This window comes from Scatophagus argus, chromosome 16, assembly GCF_020382885.2.
Source record: "Scatophagus argus isolate fScaArg1 chromosome 16, fScaArg1.pri, whole genome shotgun sequence".
NCBI lineage: Eukaryota > Metazoa > Chordata > Actinopteri > Scatophagidae > Scatophagus > Scatophagus argus.
Window position 1 is genome coordinate 19,998,096 of NC_058508.1, and position 14,953 is coordinate 20,013,048.

The 14,953-nt window shown below is 48.3% G+C and overlaps 1 protein-coding gene across 5 annotated transcripts in view; it reads left to right on the forward strand.

Annotated features, from left to right (window-relative positions):
* shank1 (SH3 and multiple ankyrin repeat domains 1) overlaps positions 1–14,953 on the forward strand; it is a 62,990-nt gene that overhangs the window by 45,557 nt on the left and 2,480 nt on the right. For 3 of the 5 annotated variants that reach the window (XM_046416495.1, XM_046416491.1, XM_046416493.1), the window contains 10 exons: positions 5,677–5,759; positions 5,848–5,972; positions 6,382–6,517; positions 6,619–6,699; positions 9,315–9,323; positions 9,624–9,650; positions 9,787–9,843; positions 10,053–10,168; positions 10,499–10,622; positions 11,298–14,850. In XM_046416495.1, the coding sequence (XP_046272451.1) occupies positions 5,677–5,759; positions 5,848–5,972; positions 6,382–6,517; positions 6,619–6,699; positions 9,315–9,323; positions 9,624–9,650; positions 9,787–9,843; positions 10,053–10,168; positions 10,499–10,622; positions 11,298–14,850 (4,311 nt within the window). The remainder of the gene's footprint in view (positions 1–5,676; positions 5,760–5,847; positions 5,973–6,381; positions 6,518–6,618; positions 6,700–9,314; positions 9,324–9,623; positions 9,651–9,786; positions 9,844–10,052; positions 10,169–10,498; positions 10,623–11,297; positions 14,851–14,953) is intronic. The other 2 variants (XM_046416494.1, XM_046416492.1) reach the window with 2 other exon arrangements.

A 14,953-nucleotide genomic window follows, 5' to 3' on the forward strand; every position in this document is an offset into this window, starting at 1 on the left:
GAGACAAAAAAAAAGGGAGGGTGGGGGTGAGGTTAGTTAAGTGTGATTTAAAGGTATGTGGGGTCAATAACAGCAGGCGAAGGACAGCAGCGGCGGCTCCAGAAGCATCTGCACAAAGTCACATTCACTCTCATACAAAATAAGAGCACATCAGCTACTGCAAGATTTTGTTCTTTGTAGGATTACACAACAACAATTTGACTTATCTTTTATACTTGTGTCGCAGGACGACGATGATGATGATGATGATGATACCTGCTCAGTCATTTGAACTTCAAGACCCTCCTATCAGTCCCTTCAGATAAGAGTGTAGGGCAAAGACTTATCTCAGTCGCATCCGTTTTTATGAATGGGAAATCATGACAGTGATAGATGGGCAGAGTGAATACTATGCATGTAAACGATGGGAAGTGAAGAGGAATGAAGGGGACGGGGAGGATGGAGGAAGAGTGTGTGCGGTGTTGGCGGTTGTGTATGAGTTAAGCACATGAATGCATGCTTGTTTGGACTGTACATGTGTGTGTGTGTGTGTGTGTGTGTGCGCCTGTGCTGCAAATAAGCCCAATCACCTCTCACTCTCGCTCTCCTCTTTTTAAGCCACCCTCCCTCTGCCCCTGCTCCTCTTCTTTCTCCCTCTCCCTCTCTCTCTCTCTCTCTCTCTCTGTGTCGCAGTCACAACGAACCATCTCCATCTCTCTCTCTCTCTCTCTCATTCCTTCTCTCTCTCTCTGTCTTAAGTATGAAGGGGCTGGGAGAGCTCGGCCCTCTCCCGTTCCCTTCTTCCATCCCTCTCTCCTCCTCTTCCCTCTCTTCCTCCTCTCCTCCTCCTCCTCCTCCTTCTATCTCGCGGCTCGCGCTCGCTGCTGTCTCGCTGGAAGACGAGAAGGAGAAGGAGCAGGAGAAGGAGGAGGAGGAGAGGGAGGGGAGGAAATGGCGATGGGGGCATGCGGCGAGGAGGATCTCTCCCTCTCCCTCTCCCTCTCTTCTTCCTGGCCATCGCTCGGCCCTGTGAATAGGAGCGTCTGGTTCATTTACAGGTACCTGCCATGGTTTTTTTTATACCCCATACCCTCCCCTCCTCTCTCTCTCTCTCTCTCTCTCTCTCTCTCTCTTTACCTCTCTCCCTCCAGTTGCCGGGGGAGATGAGGGGGCGGAGGGAGGGATGTATGCATGTGGACATCATGGATGGCAAGGCAGGATCGATTACACAGATTGACAGATGTTGCAGTGCATGCTTGTAGACAGATATGTTGGATTCTGTGTGTGTCACTGTGACTGTGAGTGTGTGTGTGTGTGTGTGTGTGTGTGTGAAGACGGACGAGAGCTGCTGCTGCACAGCCCGGCGTATGAGCAGCGCAGCCGTTCTGTGTTTTGCTGGGTGAACATGTGTGTGTGTGTGTGTGTGTGTGTGGTTTTCTGTCTCACTATCCGAACAAACGTCCTCCAGCAATGCTGCACCGGCACAAGTGATGCTTGCTGCTTGTGCTGATGTGCAGATTGATTGCGTGTTTGTGTGCATGCGTGCCTATGTTTGCGTGTGTGTGTGTGTGTGCGCGTACATGGATGATGTGTTTGCTGTTGTCCAGGTATGACAGGGAAATTTCTCTTGCCCTGTTGGCTGGCTGATTGCATGTGTTCTTGTGTCCTGTGCGATGTGTGGCCTGTTTCTGTATGTTTACCAGTGTGTGTGTGTGAGAGAGAGAGAGCAAGCGAGGGAGGGAGAGAGAGAGAGAGAGAGAGAGAGAGAGAGAGAGACTGCCGACAAATTGGAAACAGCGCATACATCGTGCCAGAGCTTTAACGATGCAGCATGCATGACAAGTTCCAGCTTCTTTCTGACACCTCTAAGCCTACTTGGCCAAACCTGTTTAATGTCTTGGCCTTTTACATGTGCAGTATGAGACATACTGTACACTGTGTACTGAACTGACCAGTTCACTTGCTTGCATCTAAGATACTGATGACTCCATTGGGGCATTAACTGAGTGCCATTATGAGTGGCTGGATCCACCAAAGGTGAACCTGAGCAGCTCAACCTGCTTCTCTTTTCAAATGAGATGGTAGAGCTTCACAAACTAATGTTGTGTTCAGGAATCAACTTGTTAAGAGTTTCAAAGTTTGTCACTCCAACACCCAAAGAAGTGTAAATAAACTGGGACAAGTTTAACGAAGCCCAGAGTAGCATTACAAGTTTAACAAGCACATTATGGGAACCTTGGAAATTGAGTTAACATCTAAGATCGGTTTTTCTTTCTTACTTTACTTTCTGAATAGCATGTTTAGGCAGAACAGAACAGTTAAGTTTACACCTGGCTTCCATGACTTACTGACACTTAAACCTTGTTATGTGATATTTGAGGAAGGACTATCTTAACGCTCTGCTAAACAACTGACCAAAGCGTAGTGTATTTGGGGACAATGGAGGCCTTTAAGGATCCACTGATTGTCAGCAAATGTGGGCTGCGTTTTTCATCTGCACTTGGAGGAGCATCTAGAAATGGAGACTTCAGAGGATCCAGCCACTGAACTGGGACGCAGCTAATGGCACTCAGTGTGGATGACATCCTTGATGACAGCAAAGCCTGAGTTAGTTGTAGGTGCTGGCTGGATGGGATTCAAGGGATAATTGCTATGTTTTTAACCCTGAGTGGACACACAGCCACAAACAGACACCAAAAGTCAGTATAGGATAAGAAGTAGAACATAAACTTGACAGTTATCATCTGACACATCTCCCAGTGACCAGTTCTATGTGAGAAAAACACTCGGCAGAAGAGTTGGCATAGTTTTTATTTGTTCACATTGCAAATGACTTGGCTTTATGAGTTTCACTTTGTTCTCAGGGCTTGTTGGCTCTGAGTGCATCTGTGCACTGATCCTCAAGGTTTCATCAGACATATTCTGCTGCAGTGGAATCACCTCTCCCAATATTTTGTCATTCTGATGAGTTAATATACGTGGTTGTAAGGTACTTAAAAGGCATATTTTGTGCAAAGTAACAAAAGGTCCCCTATTCAGAGTTCAGCCCCAGTGATGGATGTAATAGTTCTTCAGCTGCTGTTTTTCAGGCATTTAATCATGCAGTCCCTCAAATAAAGGTTGTATAAATCTAGGAGACTTCATATTGCAGTAGTAATCCATTATATTTAGACTGGGTATGAGGCTAAACGTCAGTAGGTAAACAAGTGCAAAACTATGATTTGCTGTTTAATGGAAAGGTTTCCTGAACTGACATGAGCTAAAGCGACTTGTTGCCTGTCGTTGCTTGCAGTGACTGAATGTGTTGTGTTTGCATCACTTTGCACCTGAAGCCCAACAGTAATCTACTGTCACTACTAAGTCCTACCATAAAGGTGCAACACACTGTATAATTCTAATTTATTCATCCATCCATTTTCTATACCGCTTATCCGTCAGGGTAGTGGGGGGCCTGGAGCCGATCCCAGCTGACACCCTGGACTGGTCGCCAGTCAATCGCAGGGCCAACACACAAAGACAGACAGCCACTCACACACTCACACTTGGGGGCAATGTAGAGTAGCCAATTAACCTCATGTGCATGTTTTTGGTATTGTGGGAGGAAGCCGGAGAACCCGGAGAAAACCCATGCAGACGCAGGGAGAACATGCAAACTCCACATAGAAGGGCCCAGACCGGGATTCGAACCTGGGACCCTTTTGCTATGAGGTGACAGCGCTGACCACTGCACCAGCATGCTGCCCAATTCTAATTAATTACTTTGAAAAATTAACAAAATGTATCAACACAGTGTGAAGAAATAACAGTTCTGACATTATGTCAAAGACGTCTATGTATTGTTATCATGCTAACCAGCTAGCCCTGGCCCGTCCTGTCTCGGCACTGTATTCCTGAGAACTCCAGTTCTGGTGCCCATTGAGGTGCCGCTCCCTGTCAGCAATCCCCTGGGTCCCCCGCCAGCCCCAGGCCTCAGAACTGTCTCCTCCCGGTGGTCTAAAGATCCTGTGCTAGCAGTGTAAACATCAACGCTCCCATGGTGCTTTGAGCTTCCATTCCAGACTGCTAGCTGCACAGCTAACTGAGCTAACTAGCTAACGGTAGCTAATGTTCAGGAGCAGGTAGCAATTACTCTGGTGATATGCTGCCCCCTATTTGTTTGGAGAATGAATGTGACTGGAGGCCAGTTCTTACATGTTACCCCTTTTAAGATTTGTGCGAATGCGTTTGTATGTACAGTATGTGCTCATTTATTCAGTCGGTCCCTCTTGGGCTGAGCAGCAGAGATGAACAGAAGAGAGGACAAGAATAACAAAGAGACAGAGCCTTGGCAGAGACAGAGAGACTCTCACATCCTGTGGAGAGCATCATGCACTCAATAGGCTGAATGAAAAAGATCATTAGGGGGAAATGTGATTAGGAAAAAAATGAGTAGAAGTTTGGAGAAGAAGAAGGAAAGGAAGCCAGTGTAGAGGGAAGTATGGAGCAGTCTGGGCCATTAGGATGGAAAAATGCAAGAAAGAACAAAAGCCAGTGAAGAGAGAAAGAGAGAGGGATGAACAGATGGAGTGGGCTGGGACTATTTTGGTGCACGATGGGATTATCAGCATGTGGTTACAGTATGTTACAGCTGACATGGTTTATATACCTCTCTAACTCACAGACTCACTGAATGGCTGTTTGGATGGTCTTTCCATTCATAACAGGACAAAGAGTCCGCTAGAGGCCAGCAGCCTCTTCAGCCCAAGTGATTTAACCTGAAGTAGCAGAGCGTCCCTGTGTGACGTGTCTAACGTACATACGAGCACATTTTGGCAGGTAGTCGTTTGTTTTTTGAAGTAATGTAAAATGTGTGGATTTAAATGTCGTCATTCTGTTTCAGTGCTCAGATCCTCTACTTGTGTGAAGTGGATACCAGCTGAGCAACATCAAAAAAATCCATTACAAGTTAAAGTACTAAAGCAAAAACTGGAATCAGCTAAATGTACTCAAAGCATCAAAACTAAAATTGCTTGTTCTGCTGAAAAATGGCCCCTGCTTCCAAGTGTGTTATTGTATTTGACACTGTTTGATTTTATTACCAAAAAAACATTAATGCACAAGTTACATTTTACTGTTGTAGCTGCTTGGGGTGGAGCCAGTATTAACTACTTTATGTACAGTTAGGTAGTTTAGTTCAGTGGTTTCAAACCTGGGGGTCGGCCCCCTCCAGGGGGTCACAAGGTAAATGTATTATTTATTTATTTACTTGTTTTACTTTACTCATTTTTTGCGAGTGCTTTGCGCTTTATAAGCTTATATGTTCTTCATAAAATAACTCCATTTCTAATTATGCAGACATATAAAGTGGAAATATAATTTTATTTAAAAGTAAATGTATTTACTTGCATTCAGTCACTGTTGGCATTATATTAGTAATTATATGCATGTACACAGATATGTAGCTACCCATATATACACACAAAGGCTCTAGTTTTAATCCAGTATGCAGCTGAAATGAGTTTTTGCTCAGTGCTGGTGGTGATGTCATCAGAGGGGGACACAGGAAGTGGGAGGCAGACAGCAGAGGAAGGGAAAACCAGCATGTTAAAAGCTGTGATTTATGGAAGCTAAAACTTGACTTTCCACTCATCATGTCCACTGGTTAGGTCATTAGGTCGTTATTTCTAACTCTCTCAATCTGCGTTTCCTCTCTGCTAGTGACTATATAATCAAGGAGAAGACGGTGCTCCTGCAGAAAAAAGACAGCGAGGGTTTCGGCTTTGTGCTGAGAGGGGCCAAAGGTGAGAAACATGAAACAAACTCAGGGACTTCACATCGTAGAGGACACGCTGTATCTCATGCATTCTCATGTTATCCGTGTGCCTCCAGCTCAGACTCCCATCGAGGAGTTCACTCCCACGCCGGCCTTCCCTGCCCTGCAGTACCTGGAGTCGGTGGACGAGGGAGGCGTCGCCTGGAGAGCCGGTCTCAGGATGGGAGATTTCCTCATAGAGGTACTGCCATGATTTACTTCTGCATTATGGCTTGGAGCTGAAAGCACTGAGGTTTCTGAACCTAAAGGTGGGACTAAAAAAAAAAAAAACAAGTTTAATCTGTATCTGGATACAAATTTTCATCAACATCAGTTCAGTTTAATATGTTTTAGAAAACTTCTGAACTCACAAATATTTTGTGACTCACCACCACATTTGATTGAAAGCTTATTTCTTATACTGTGACGTTTGCTTTGTAGATAAAGTCTGGCTGATATTAACGTCCAGCAACCCTGAACTTTTACCAACAGCCTCTCGGTTTTCACTTGCTTCTGCTTCATTGATAAATGACGCCTTTAATGCACTCGAAAAGTGAAAACGACGGTAATGTTAAAGTCTATGCTGCTCTCTGTCTCCATGTCTGTCCCAGGTCAATGGTCAGAATGTGGTGAAGGTTGGCCACAGACAGGTCGTCAACATGATCCGGCAGGGTGGCAATAGCCTCATGGTCAAGGTTGTCATGGTAACCCGCAACCCTGACATGGAAGAGGGTGCGAGGAAGAAAAGTAAGCGTCTGCCTACTGCGCTCTGTGTCGCCACTGTTGTAGCCGAGGTCTTGAACAGCTTTACTGACCACTGCTGCCATCGTCTGTTCCTTCCCCTCCAGTCCCCCAGCAGAGCAAGAGGCTGAGCACTCCTGCTATCGCCCTGAGATCCAAATCCATGACTTCAGAACTGGAGGAGATGGGTAAGAAAGTGGCTTTGATAAACTTTTGCAGAGTGAAGGAGGACAATTACAAAGAAGCAGGCAGACAGAGAGGGAGACGAATGAGAAGAATGCTGTAAAAGTTAAAGAGGAGGAGGAGGAGAAAAAAGATACTGGGAGAAATAGGACTGAGGTGATGGAGAGTGATAGAAACAGTGTGAAACCAGAGTGTTAGGGGCTGCTAAAGATGCTCAAAGTGTGAAGGGGAGTTGAGCTCCCGCTAAATTTAGACAGTAAGAAAGTAGAGAGACAGACAGCATAGTGACAGAAAGCAGAGGGGAAGACGTGGATGACGGTCTCAATGCATTTCACTGTTCTTTCAGAGGTTCCACACTGTCACTTCCAGCACCCCCACTACAGGTAACCCCACCCAGAAAAAGTGTCGCCATCCACCCTGTGATCCCGCTCTCACTGCCCGTCTCTCTTTCGCCTTACCCCCCTGCACCCCACCTCCACCTCCACTGCTCCCTGGCCCACCCACAGCTTTAACCCCACCACCCACAGAGCGGTCTATCAGCCCCTCTGCTCAACACACACACACACACACACACACACAGACTCAGCAAGTATTTGTTGCCAAGGTAACACTGCAGGGGAATGGGCGTCACCTGAGAGGAGTTGTCCAGGTGCCACAAACATCACTGCAAAGTGTCAGGTCTTTGTATGTTAGTGACCAATTTGGTACAAAAGAAAATAAAAAAGCGAGCAAAAAACAGTCCTTTTCTCCCTGATGATATCCTTCATCCTTTTGATTCAGTTGGAAGAAATCACACCCAGGATAAAATTATTGAGATGAGTAATTTTTGAGGAAAAAAAACAACAACAAAAAAAACAAAACAAAACAAAAAACAACTTTGTTCCAGGTCTGTTGCTATGGTAACAGCATTAAGTGTGGCTATGCTTATGCCATCTCTATTTGAAGCAAAATAGTGGGAGAAGAGTGCATGGTGAGGGTCAACGCCCCCATTTGCAGATCAGAACGTTGGCTAACGTTTTATTGGTGGTTTTTCTTCTAAACATTTATGATGTTTGCTGTGGCTGAGGTCTGCTTCTGAGCACTCCCAGTGAGCGAGCGATGACGTGTGAAAGCTGATGACATGCTGAGCTGCTGGAGGAGTCAGGAATCTGCAGGCCCTCATCAGCTGGTCTCAGATCTGTGTTTCAGTGCTTTCTGTTACTTGAAAGCTTTTAAAAACTTGTCCAAACTGGTAAACAGCAGTAGCCACAAAGCTTCCTGTCCTGCTGCTGTGAGTCTGGATCTGACAGAAGTTCATCCTGAGAGTAGAAAACAGCCCTTCACTTTATCCCCCCGCCTCACCTGCTCTCTCTCTGTGGCGTGACCTCACCTGATGCGCACAAAGCATGAGCACCCAGTCTGAAACACAGGTTTCAGTTTCCTGAACCGCCAACCCACTTACCAGCCTCCACTAAGTTGACGCGACTTAGCACCGCTGTACGTATGCAGCGACACTGTAAGCATTAGCTAAATACATGAGAACATAAAGGTGATCCAGTATGTACATGCATCAATAAATGAATGACTGATTGACATATGGAAGTCAGTCAGTCATTCATTTTGAGACAGCGATGAACAAATTGAACCCGCTTTATGTACTGTCTCGAAACTGGTAGGAACATCTGCTTCTGTAAAATTCAAATGTCAAAGTGGGTTTGAGGTCAATTGGAGTGTCGGCATTACATAGTTTGCCCACCAGAGACCAAGTTTCCAACTGTGAAATGTATTTTAAAACCCAAAATCCAATGGATCTGTACCAGTATCGTTTGGTTCTGTTTGTGTTTGTAAAAACTTATATCGGCCAATATGTCCCCAAATATCAACACAAGCGTCAGCCTCAAAAATCTCTAAAACGCAGTACGTAATTCCTAACTTTTTAATGAAAGAGTCACTTTGAATCCTTATAAAGTGTATTCAACAGTAAACAGCCCAACTTCTTTGAGATGTGAGTGCTTAATTCGCAGTCAGACACCTTCTCACCGAGATCCTCTTTGCCCCCTTCTGGATGAAGGTGAGAGGAGCACAGTGTGTGTGATGCAGGCATGTCAGGCGCAGCCATATGCTTATTCAAATGCATTAGAATTCATTTAGCTGTGACGCCTATTAAACCATCTCACCTCTGTGACCGGCGCAGTGTCCCAGTTCACCTAGAAGTCAAGCTGCAAGATAACAAAGACATTAAAATGGAAATGATCTTGCAGTGCACTCAAGTCCACAAGGTGTTGTTTTCCTGACACTCGTTTAAATAAGTTTGGACACGTGTTTCGACAAAAAAGAATTCAAAAGAGTTCAAAACTCTTTTGTGCTTGGTTTAACTATTGGACATCTAAATTTGATGAAGCCTGATAAATTGCACATTATAAAATACAAGGGCTTGAGTATCATCCACACACACACACACACACACACACACACACACCCCAGTGGATGCAAACACTACAGGGTCATCTTTTATTCCTCGTCTTTCCTCCTCTATGGACTTGTCCTTTTTACCGGTCACTGGTTTAACCACTAACTCTGTCTTTTCTTTGTCTCCTTTGTCCTCACTTGGCCGCCGGTGGGATTCTGAACCATTTAACAGTGGAGAGAGGTGGGCGTCAGCTTCGGACTAATTCCACACACGTGCATGTGCTTTCAAGTGTGTTACAGAGAGTAACAGCAAGCGGCATACTGTATACGCATGCAACATATTTACTGTAGCATTGACTGTGTAAACTTCAGCTTCTTAAAGTGTGGGTGGGATGTATGTTCTTTTACATCGAAGATCGAAAAGCCTGGCGAGGTGACTCAGTTTGTCAGGCTCCGGGGAATATGATTAGTATTCAGTGTAACGACACCATTGCACTTTCACTCCTGCCAAAACTTAAGTCTCCTTTTGTCCTCCTTCCAGCTGCTACCCCTTGGAAAAAAAAATCAGGTATGCTCTGGTACACTCTCACTTAAGGCACTGTATTTATGCCTGTCCAAAATGACTTGGCACTCGCCGCTGAGCCACTTGTTGGTCTTATTATTGATCTTATTGATCTTATTATTCCGACTTTCTTTTCTTTTAGAATTCGAATCGTCACAAGTTACAGAGAAGAAGAGGACAGTCTATCAGATGGCTTTGAGTAAGGGCGCTCATGTTTGTCAGTGGATGTTTCCTGAATCTCTTCCTCTCTTTCTCACCCACCTTCGTCAAGTGTGTCCCTTTCCACACATTCTTTCCTTCGTTTTGTTGCTGTCCATTTTTCTGTTTCATTGCCGTATGTCTCTTTCTCTCTCTTTCTCCCTGTCTGTCTCTCTTTCGGTCTCTTTCTCTCCCTTTTTTTCCTCTCAGATAAACTAGATGAAATTCTTGCAGCAGCTCAGCAGACAATCAGCACCAATGAGGTGCCGGGGACACGGGGACAGGGGCCAAAAAGAGACCGGGGACGAAGTTTCTATGGCAATGAGGTGTGTAGGAAACATGCTCCTGAGATGGATGTGTGTGTGTGTGTGTATGTGTTCATGTTGTAACTGGGACTGTTAACAGGTTGTGAAGAGTGCCCGTCTATCATGAAACTGATTTGTAGTATAAGACAGAGAAAATAAGGGATGTAAATTCGATGTCAAAGAAATCTTCATGCAGCCATGAGTTTGACTGCACTGAGCAAGTTGTTTTCAAATTTCTCCCAATTCCTACGTCAAATAGCTTATAAGGTAAAGAGGACCATTGACTGAAACACATATAGAAGACTTGCTGTTCTCTCCACTGTCATCCACGTGCTCTTTTTGCCGTTTCAGCCAAACTACGGGGATCAGTCCGGGATGGGGATGATGTCATCGGGGCTGGGCCTCGGCTATGACCGTGGCCAGTACAGCTCGGGTCACGGGCCACCGCACGGTATGGTGCGGCAGAAATCCATCGGTGAGGCTGTCTGTTTATTCTGTCTGCCCCTCCATCCGCCTGTCTGTCTGTCCTCTGGACCAGTAGAGGTCTACACACTGTGCTGACCTGTTTGTCTGTGGCCAACAATGTCTTGTCTGCGGCCAAAACTGTGCACACTCTGTAGAGTACCTGTACCTGATCGTATGTTATACACTCACCTGTTACAGTTACTATCCCTGTACTGTAAAAATAAGATGTTTGTTTGTCTTAAACTCACCCTATTATTACTTGTTATATCCAACCACTAGTCTCCTTGTTTTATTCTGATGGCTTATTTTCTGGTTTGTTGCTTACTAAAGCTTTGCTGAGTCCACCTCTGTATTAGTAATGTGCTCCCTGGTGACCAACAAAACAAATGCTGCTGTGCGATGCTAACCCAGCTGCTTCTTGTTTGTGGAATAGCACTAACTGACTTACCTACTAACACAGACTTGAGGACAGACCCCCTGACAGGTAGACGGGCAGGCAGATTCAGACAGACTCTCTTACACATTACCCTCAGCCTGGCTCCATTTCTTCTCAATTATTATTCGCCCCCAGATTTTCTTCTTTTCTTCTTCATCAGCTTCTCTAACTCTACACCATCTGTACCATCTGGAAATCCCTAATTTATCCCTATTTGTTCTTTCTTCACTTGTGAATGTTGTACTGCAGGAGTGCCTGAGGAGGAGAAGCAGTTCCTGCATCCTCCGGCCATGAAGTTTGCTCGGAGTCTGTCGGTGCCTGGCCCAGATGACATCCCCCCTCCTCCCACTACAGCTCCACCAGACCCTCCATTCTCCTCTGCTCCGCCACTAGGATGGAGAGCTAAGTCATCCCAGCAGCCCTCTGTCTCCGTGTCCCAGTCAACATCCACCTCTGCACACTACCAGCCCTACTCCCAGTCAGTGCACTTCACCCATGGGGGCAGGGAGAGGGCTGGTGGTCCCAGCACTAGCACCAGTAGTGGAGCGTTGGACCACACAACCTCGTATGCACACGCTGCTGCCCATACTGCTCAAAGCAGGACTGCTTCGCGGAAGGTTGCCTATACTGGGGAGCCTGTTGGAGCTGGCATAGGGGCTGGTGGAGGGGCCAAGGCAGCCGGTCTTAGGAGAGGCTACAGCACCGCTGTCCCCCCATCCAGCATTGCGACTGTAATGCCCCAGCAACAACAGACTACCCAGAGTCAACCCCAACGAGCAGACCGTAGTTCAGCTGGGGCTGGAGCGGGTGGTCCTAAAGGAGGAGCTCGGAGAGGTAAGGGGCCCCTGGTGAAGCAATCCAAGGTGGAGGACCTGCGTATGGGCCAGGGCACACTGGGGGACAAAGGCTCAATAGAGAAAAGCTCCATACCCATCCCTACCATTATTGTCAAGGCCCCTTCAACCAGCAGCAGTGGACGCAGCAGCCAGGGCAGCAGTGTGGAGGCAGATGCTCCTGCATCAGGGGAGGCAGATGAAGCCAAAACACCCCATGGTCCTCCTCCCTCCACTCCCACTCCACAGCCCCCTGCCCCACCTTCCATCCCAGCACCGCCGCCTCCGTCCTTGCCTTCTATTCGAGCCCAGGATAACCTGGACTTTACCAGCCAGTTTGGGGCTGCCATAGTTGGCGCAGCTCGCCGAGACAGGGAACGATTCCATGAAGCCCGCAGAAAGAGTGCCTCCTTGTTCATGTCTGCTGAGGAGGATGTGAGTCTTGGAGGAGTGAGTGATGGAATAGGAGGAGTAACACGGACTCAAGTGTCACAGCAACAGCTTAGCACGCAGGCTGAAAGTTCGTCAACACGGCTGCGTCCGTCCAAGTCTATTGATGAGGGCATGTTCTCTGGGGACACCTTTATCCATCACACCCGCAGTATGCCTCCAGCTTTTGGTCTACCTGAGTACTCCTCACCTGCTCTGGACTATCAGCCTAAGTCTGTGCCTACTGACTTGTACACAGCAGCAGGCAGGCAGCCGGCGCCCTCCACTACCACCACTTTCATTCACCCTCTAACAGGAAAGGCTCTTGACCCCACATCGCCATTAGGCCTCGCCCTCGCTGCCAGAGAACGTGCTCTCAGGGACGACAGCAGGCTAAGGAGGGGAGCAGAGCACCACTTCAGCCGTCAGATGTCGAGTGTGGTGTTTCCTTCGTCTACTGCCATGTCTCAGCCGGTGTCATCCGCCGCTCAGTCCTCCAGCTCCTCCTACCTGGTCACCTCGTCTTCTCTGGCTGCCACCACACCCACTGTTGGCCGTCCACCCTCACCCAGAATTCTCAGAGGAGTTGGTGGTGTGTGGACTGAGGAAGGTGGTGGAGGAGAGAGGGAGCGGGAAGGAGGAGGTGCACGCGAGGGCCTACGAGTTCGCTTCTCTGAGGACAAAACGGTCCACACACACCACTATCAGTCTCAGCCGTATCAGCCTACCTACAAGGAAAGGGAGCGAGAAAGGTCGAGGGAACGGGAGAGGGAGCTGTCCAGAGAAAGAGAGAGGGACAAAGAGAGAGAGGGTTACATGCGGAGGGCAGAACAGGCTGTCACCAATGCGGCAGCCGCTGAAAGCTCTGCTCAGCAAGCAGCCCAATCTCAGCAGCCTCGCAGGCCCTCTTTTCTCAGGATGGAAAGTCGAACTGATGCTTATATCTTGTCCCTGACCCCTCCGTCTCCTCCACCTACCAGTGCTCAGCAGACAGTGAACACTACTGGTAGCACTGGGACTGGCCTGATGGTCCTTCCTCCCCCTGCCCCCTCAGTTGATGCGGATGATGAGTTTGTCTACGCAGACCCCCTCCCACCTCCATTAGAGTTTGCCAACAGCTTCGACAGGGGACTGGGGAGAATATCAGGGTACTCACAACAGGCGATGCTTGCCAACAGCCTGGCCTCCCACCAACAGCAGATCCCACCCCCTCCACCGCCTCCTCCTCCTCCACCACCACCACCACCTCCTCCACCCCCCCAAAAAGAACCATTTGTAAGTGGGTTTCCCGCTCACACACCCCTGCCCTCACCTCAGGCAGGGGACTCCACTGCCTCGAGCCTCACATCTTACGACAGTGAGGTGGCTAACTTGACTCAGTCTGCTCCCTCTCCATCCCAAACGTCACCCAACCCCCCACCACCTCCCTCGCCCTCTACCCTTCAGCCCACCTCAATAGCAGGACCTCCGCCTCCCCCGTCTGTCTCACCACCACCTCCCCCCGGGTCCTATCATAGACCTTTCTCCATGTCCCACCCCCACCACCTTTACAACAGCGCTCATGCTCCTGGGCGCTCTTCCCCCACACCTCCCCCGCACACAGTTGCTCCACCCCCAGCCTACCGTGGTCCGCCAGCACCCTCCTCCACTGCTGCCACCTCTGCTCCACTTAGGAGCGCTGCCTCACATGCCACGACCGCTAGCTGTGCCGCTACAACTACCACTGCTGCCACCACAACAAGCACCTCCACTCAGCTCTACCAGGAGCGAGCACATACCACACATACAACATCCTCCACCTCCATCATGGGCAGTCGCAGGACTGGGGAGCACCACCGTCTCCCTCCTGCTACCAAGAAAGGAGAGTCCCAGGAGACCGTAGTGGACTCTGGGATTGAAGAGCTGGACAGCCGCAGCAGCAGCGACCACCACCTGGACAGCATCCTGGCTCTAAGTGGAGCCAGGCTAGACCGAGGAGAGAGAGGAGCTGGAGGACGGATGGGAGGAGGGGCCGGGACAGGGGAATCAGAAAAGGGAGGAGATTTTCTGGAGTCTTACATGAGCTACCTGGACGGACAAACTTTTGAGATGCAGAACGCCACAGCAGCAGCCTCTACCTACCCAAAAGCCAACAGATTCAGAGAGGGAGGTCGCACTGGTGATCTACACCGACAGACCAGCACCGCTCCTGCATCCTTCCACTCCCACAGACGAAGGGACGAGCAGGAAGAAGACGAGATCGAGGAAGGAGTGACAGAGGATGGAACTGGCCAGGATGGGTATGGGGTGAAGGACATGCAGAATTTGGGACGCCCCATTTCACCGTACTTTGATCGCCCACGCACTCCTGAGATGAAGTCTCTCTGGGGCGAGGGGCAGGTGACCGGCGATGGAGGCCAATCTGGGACTCTTTTAGAGGGGAAGAAGATTTACCCTCCCGCTTCCAGTATGAAGCCCAGCATCATAAATGAGCTGAGCAGCAAACTGCAGCAAAGAAGCAAGGACAGCTGGAGCAGCCAGAGACCAATGAGCAGACACAGGTACACGTCAGTGCAAGCTTTGCATTAATGTTTTTCAATGTCACAGCATGAACTACATTTTGCTGTTGTGTTGCACGTTGTGTTGCCATTCTTTTTATGTTTC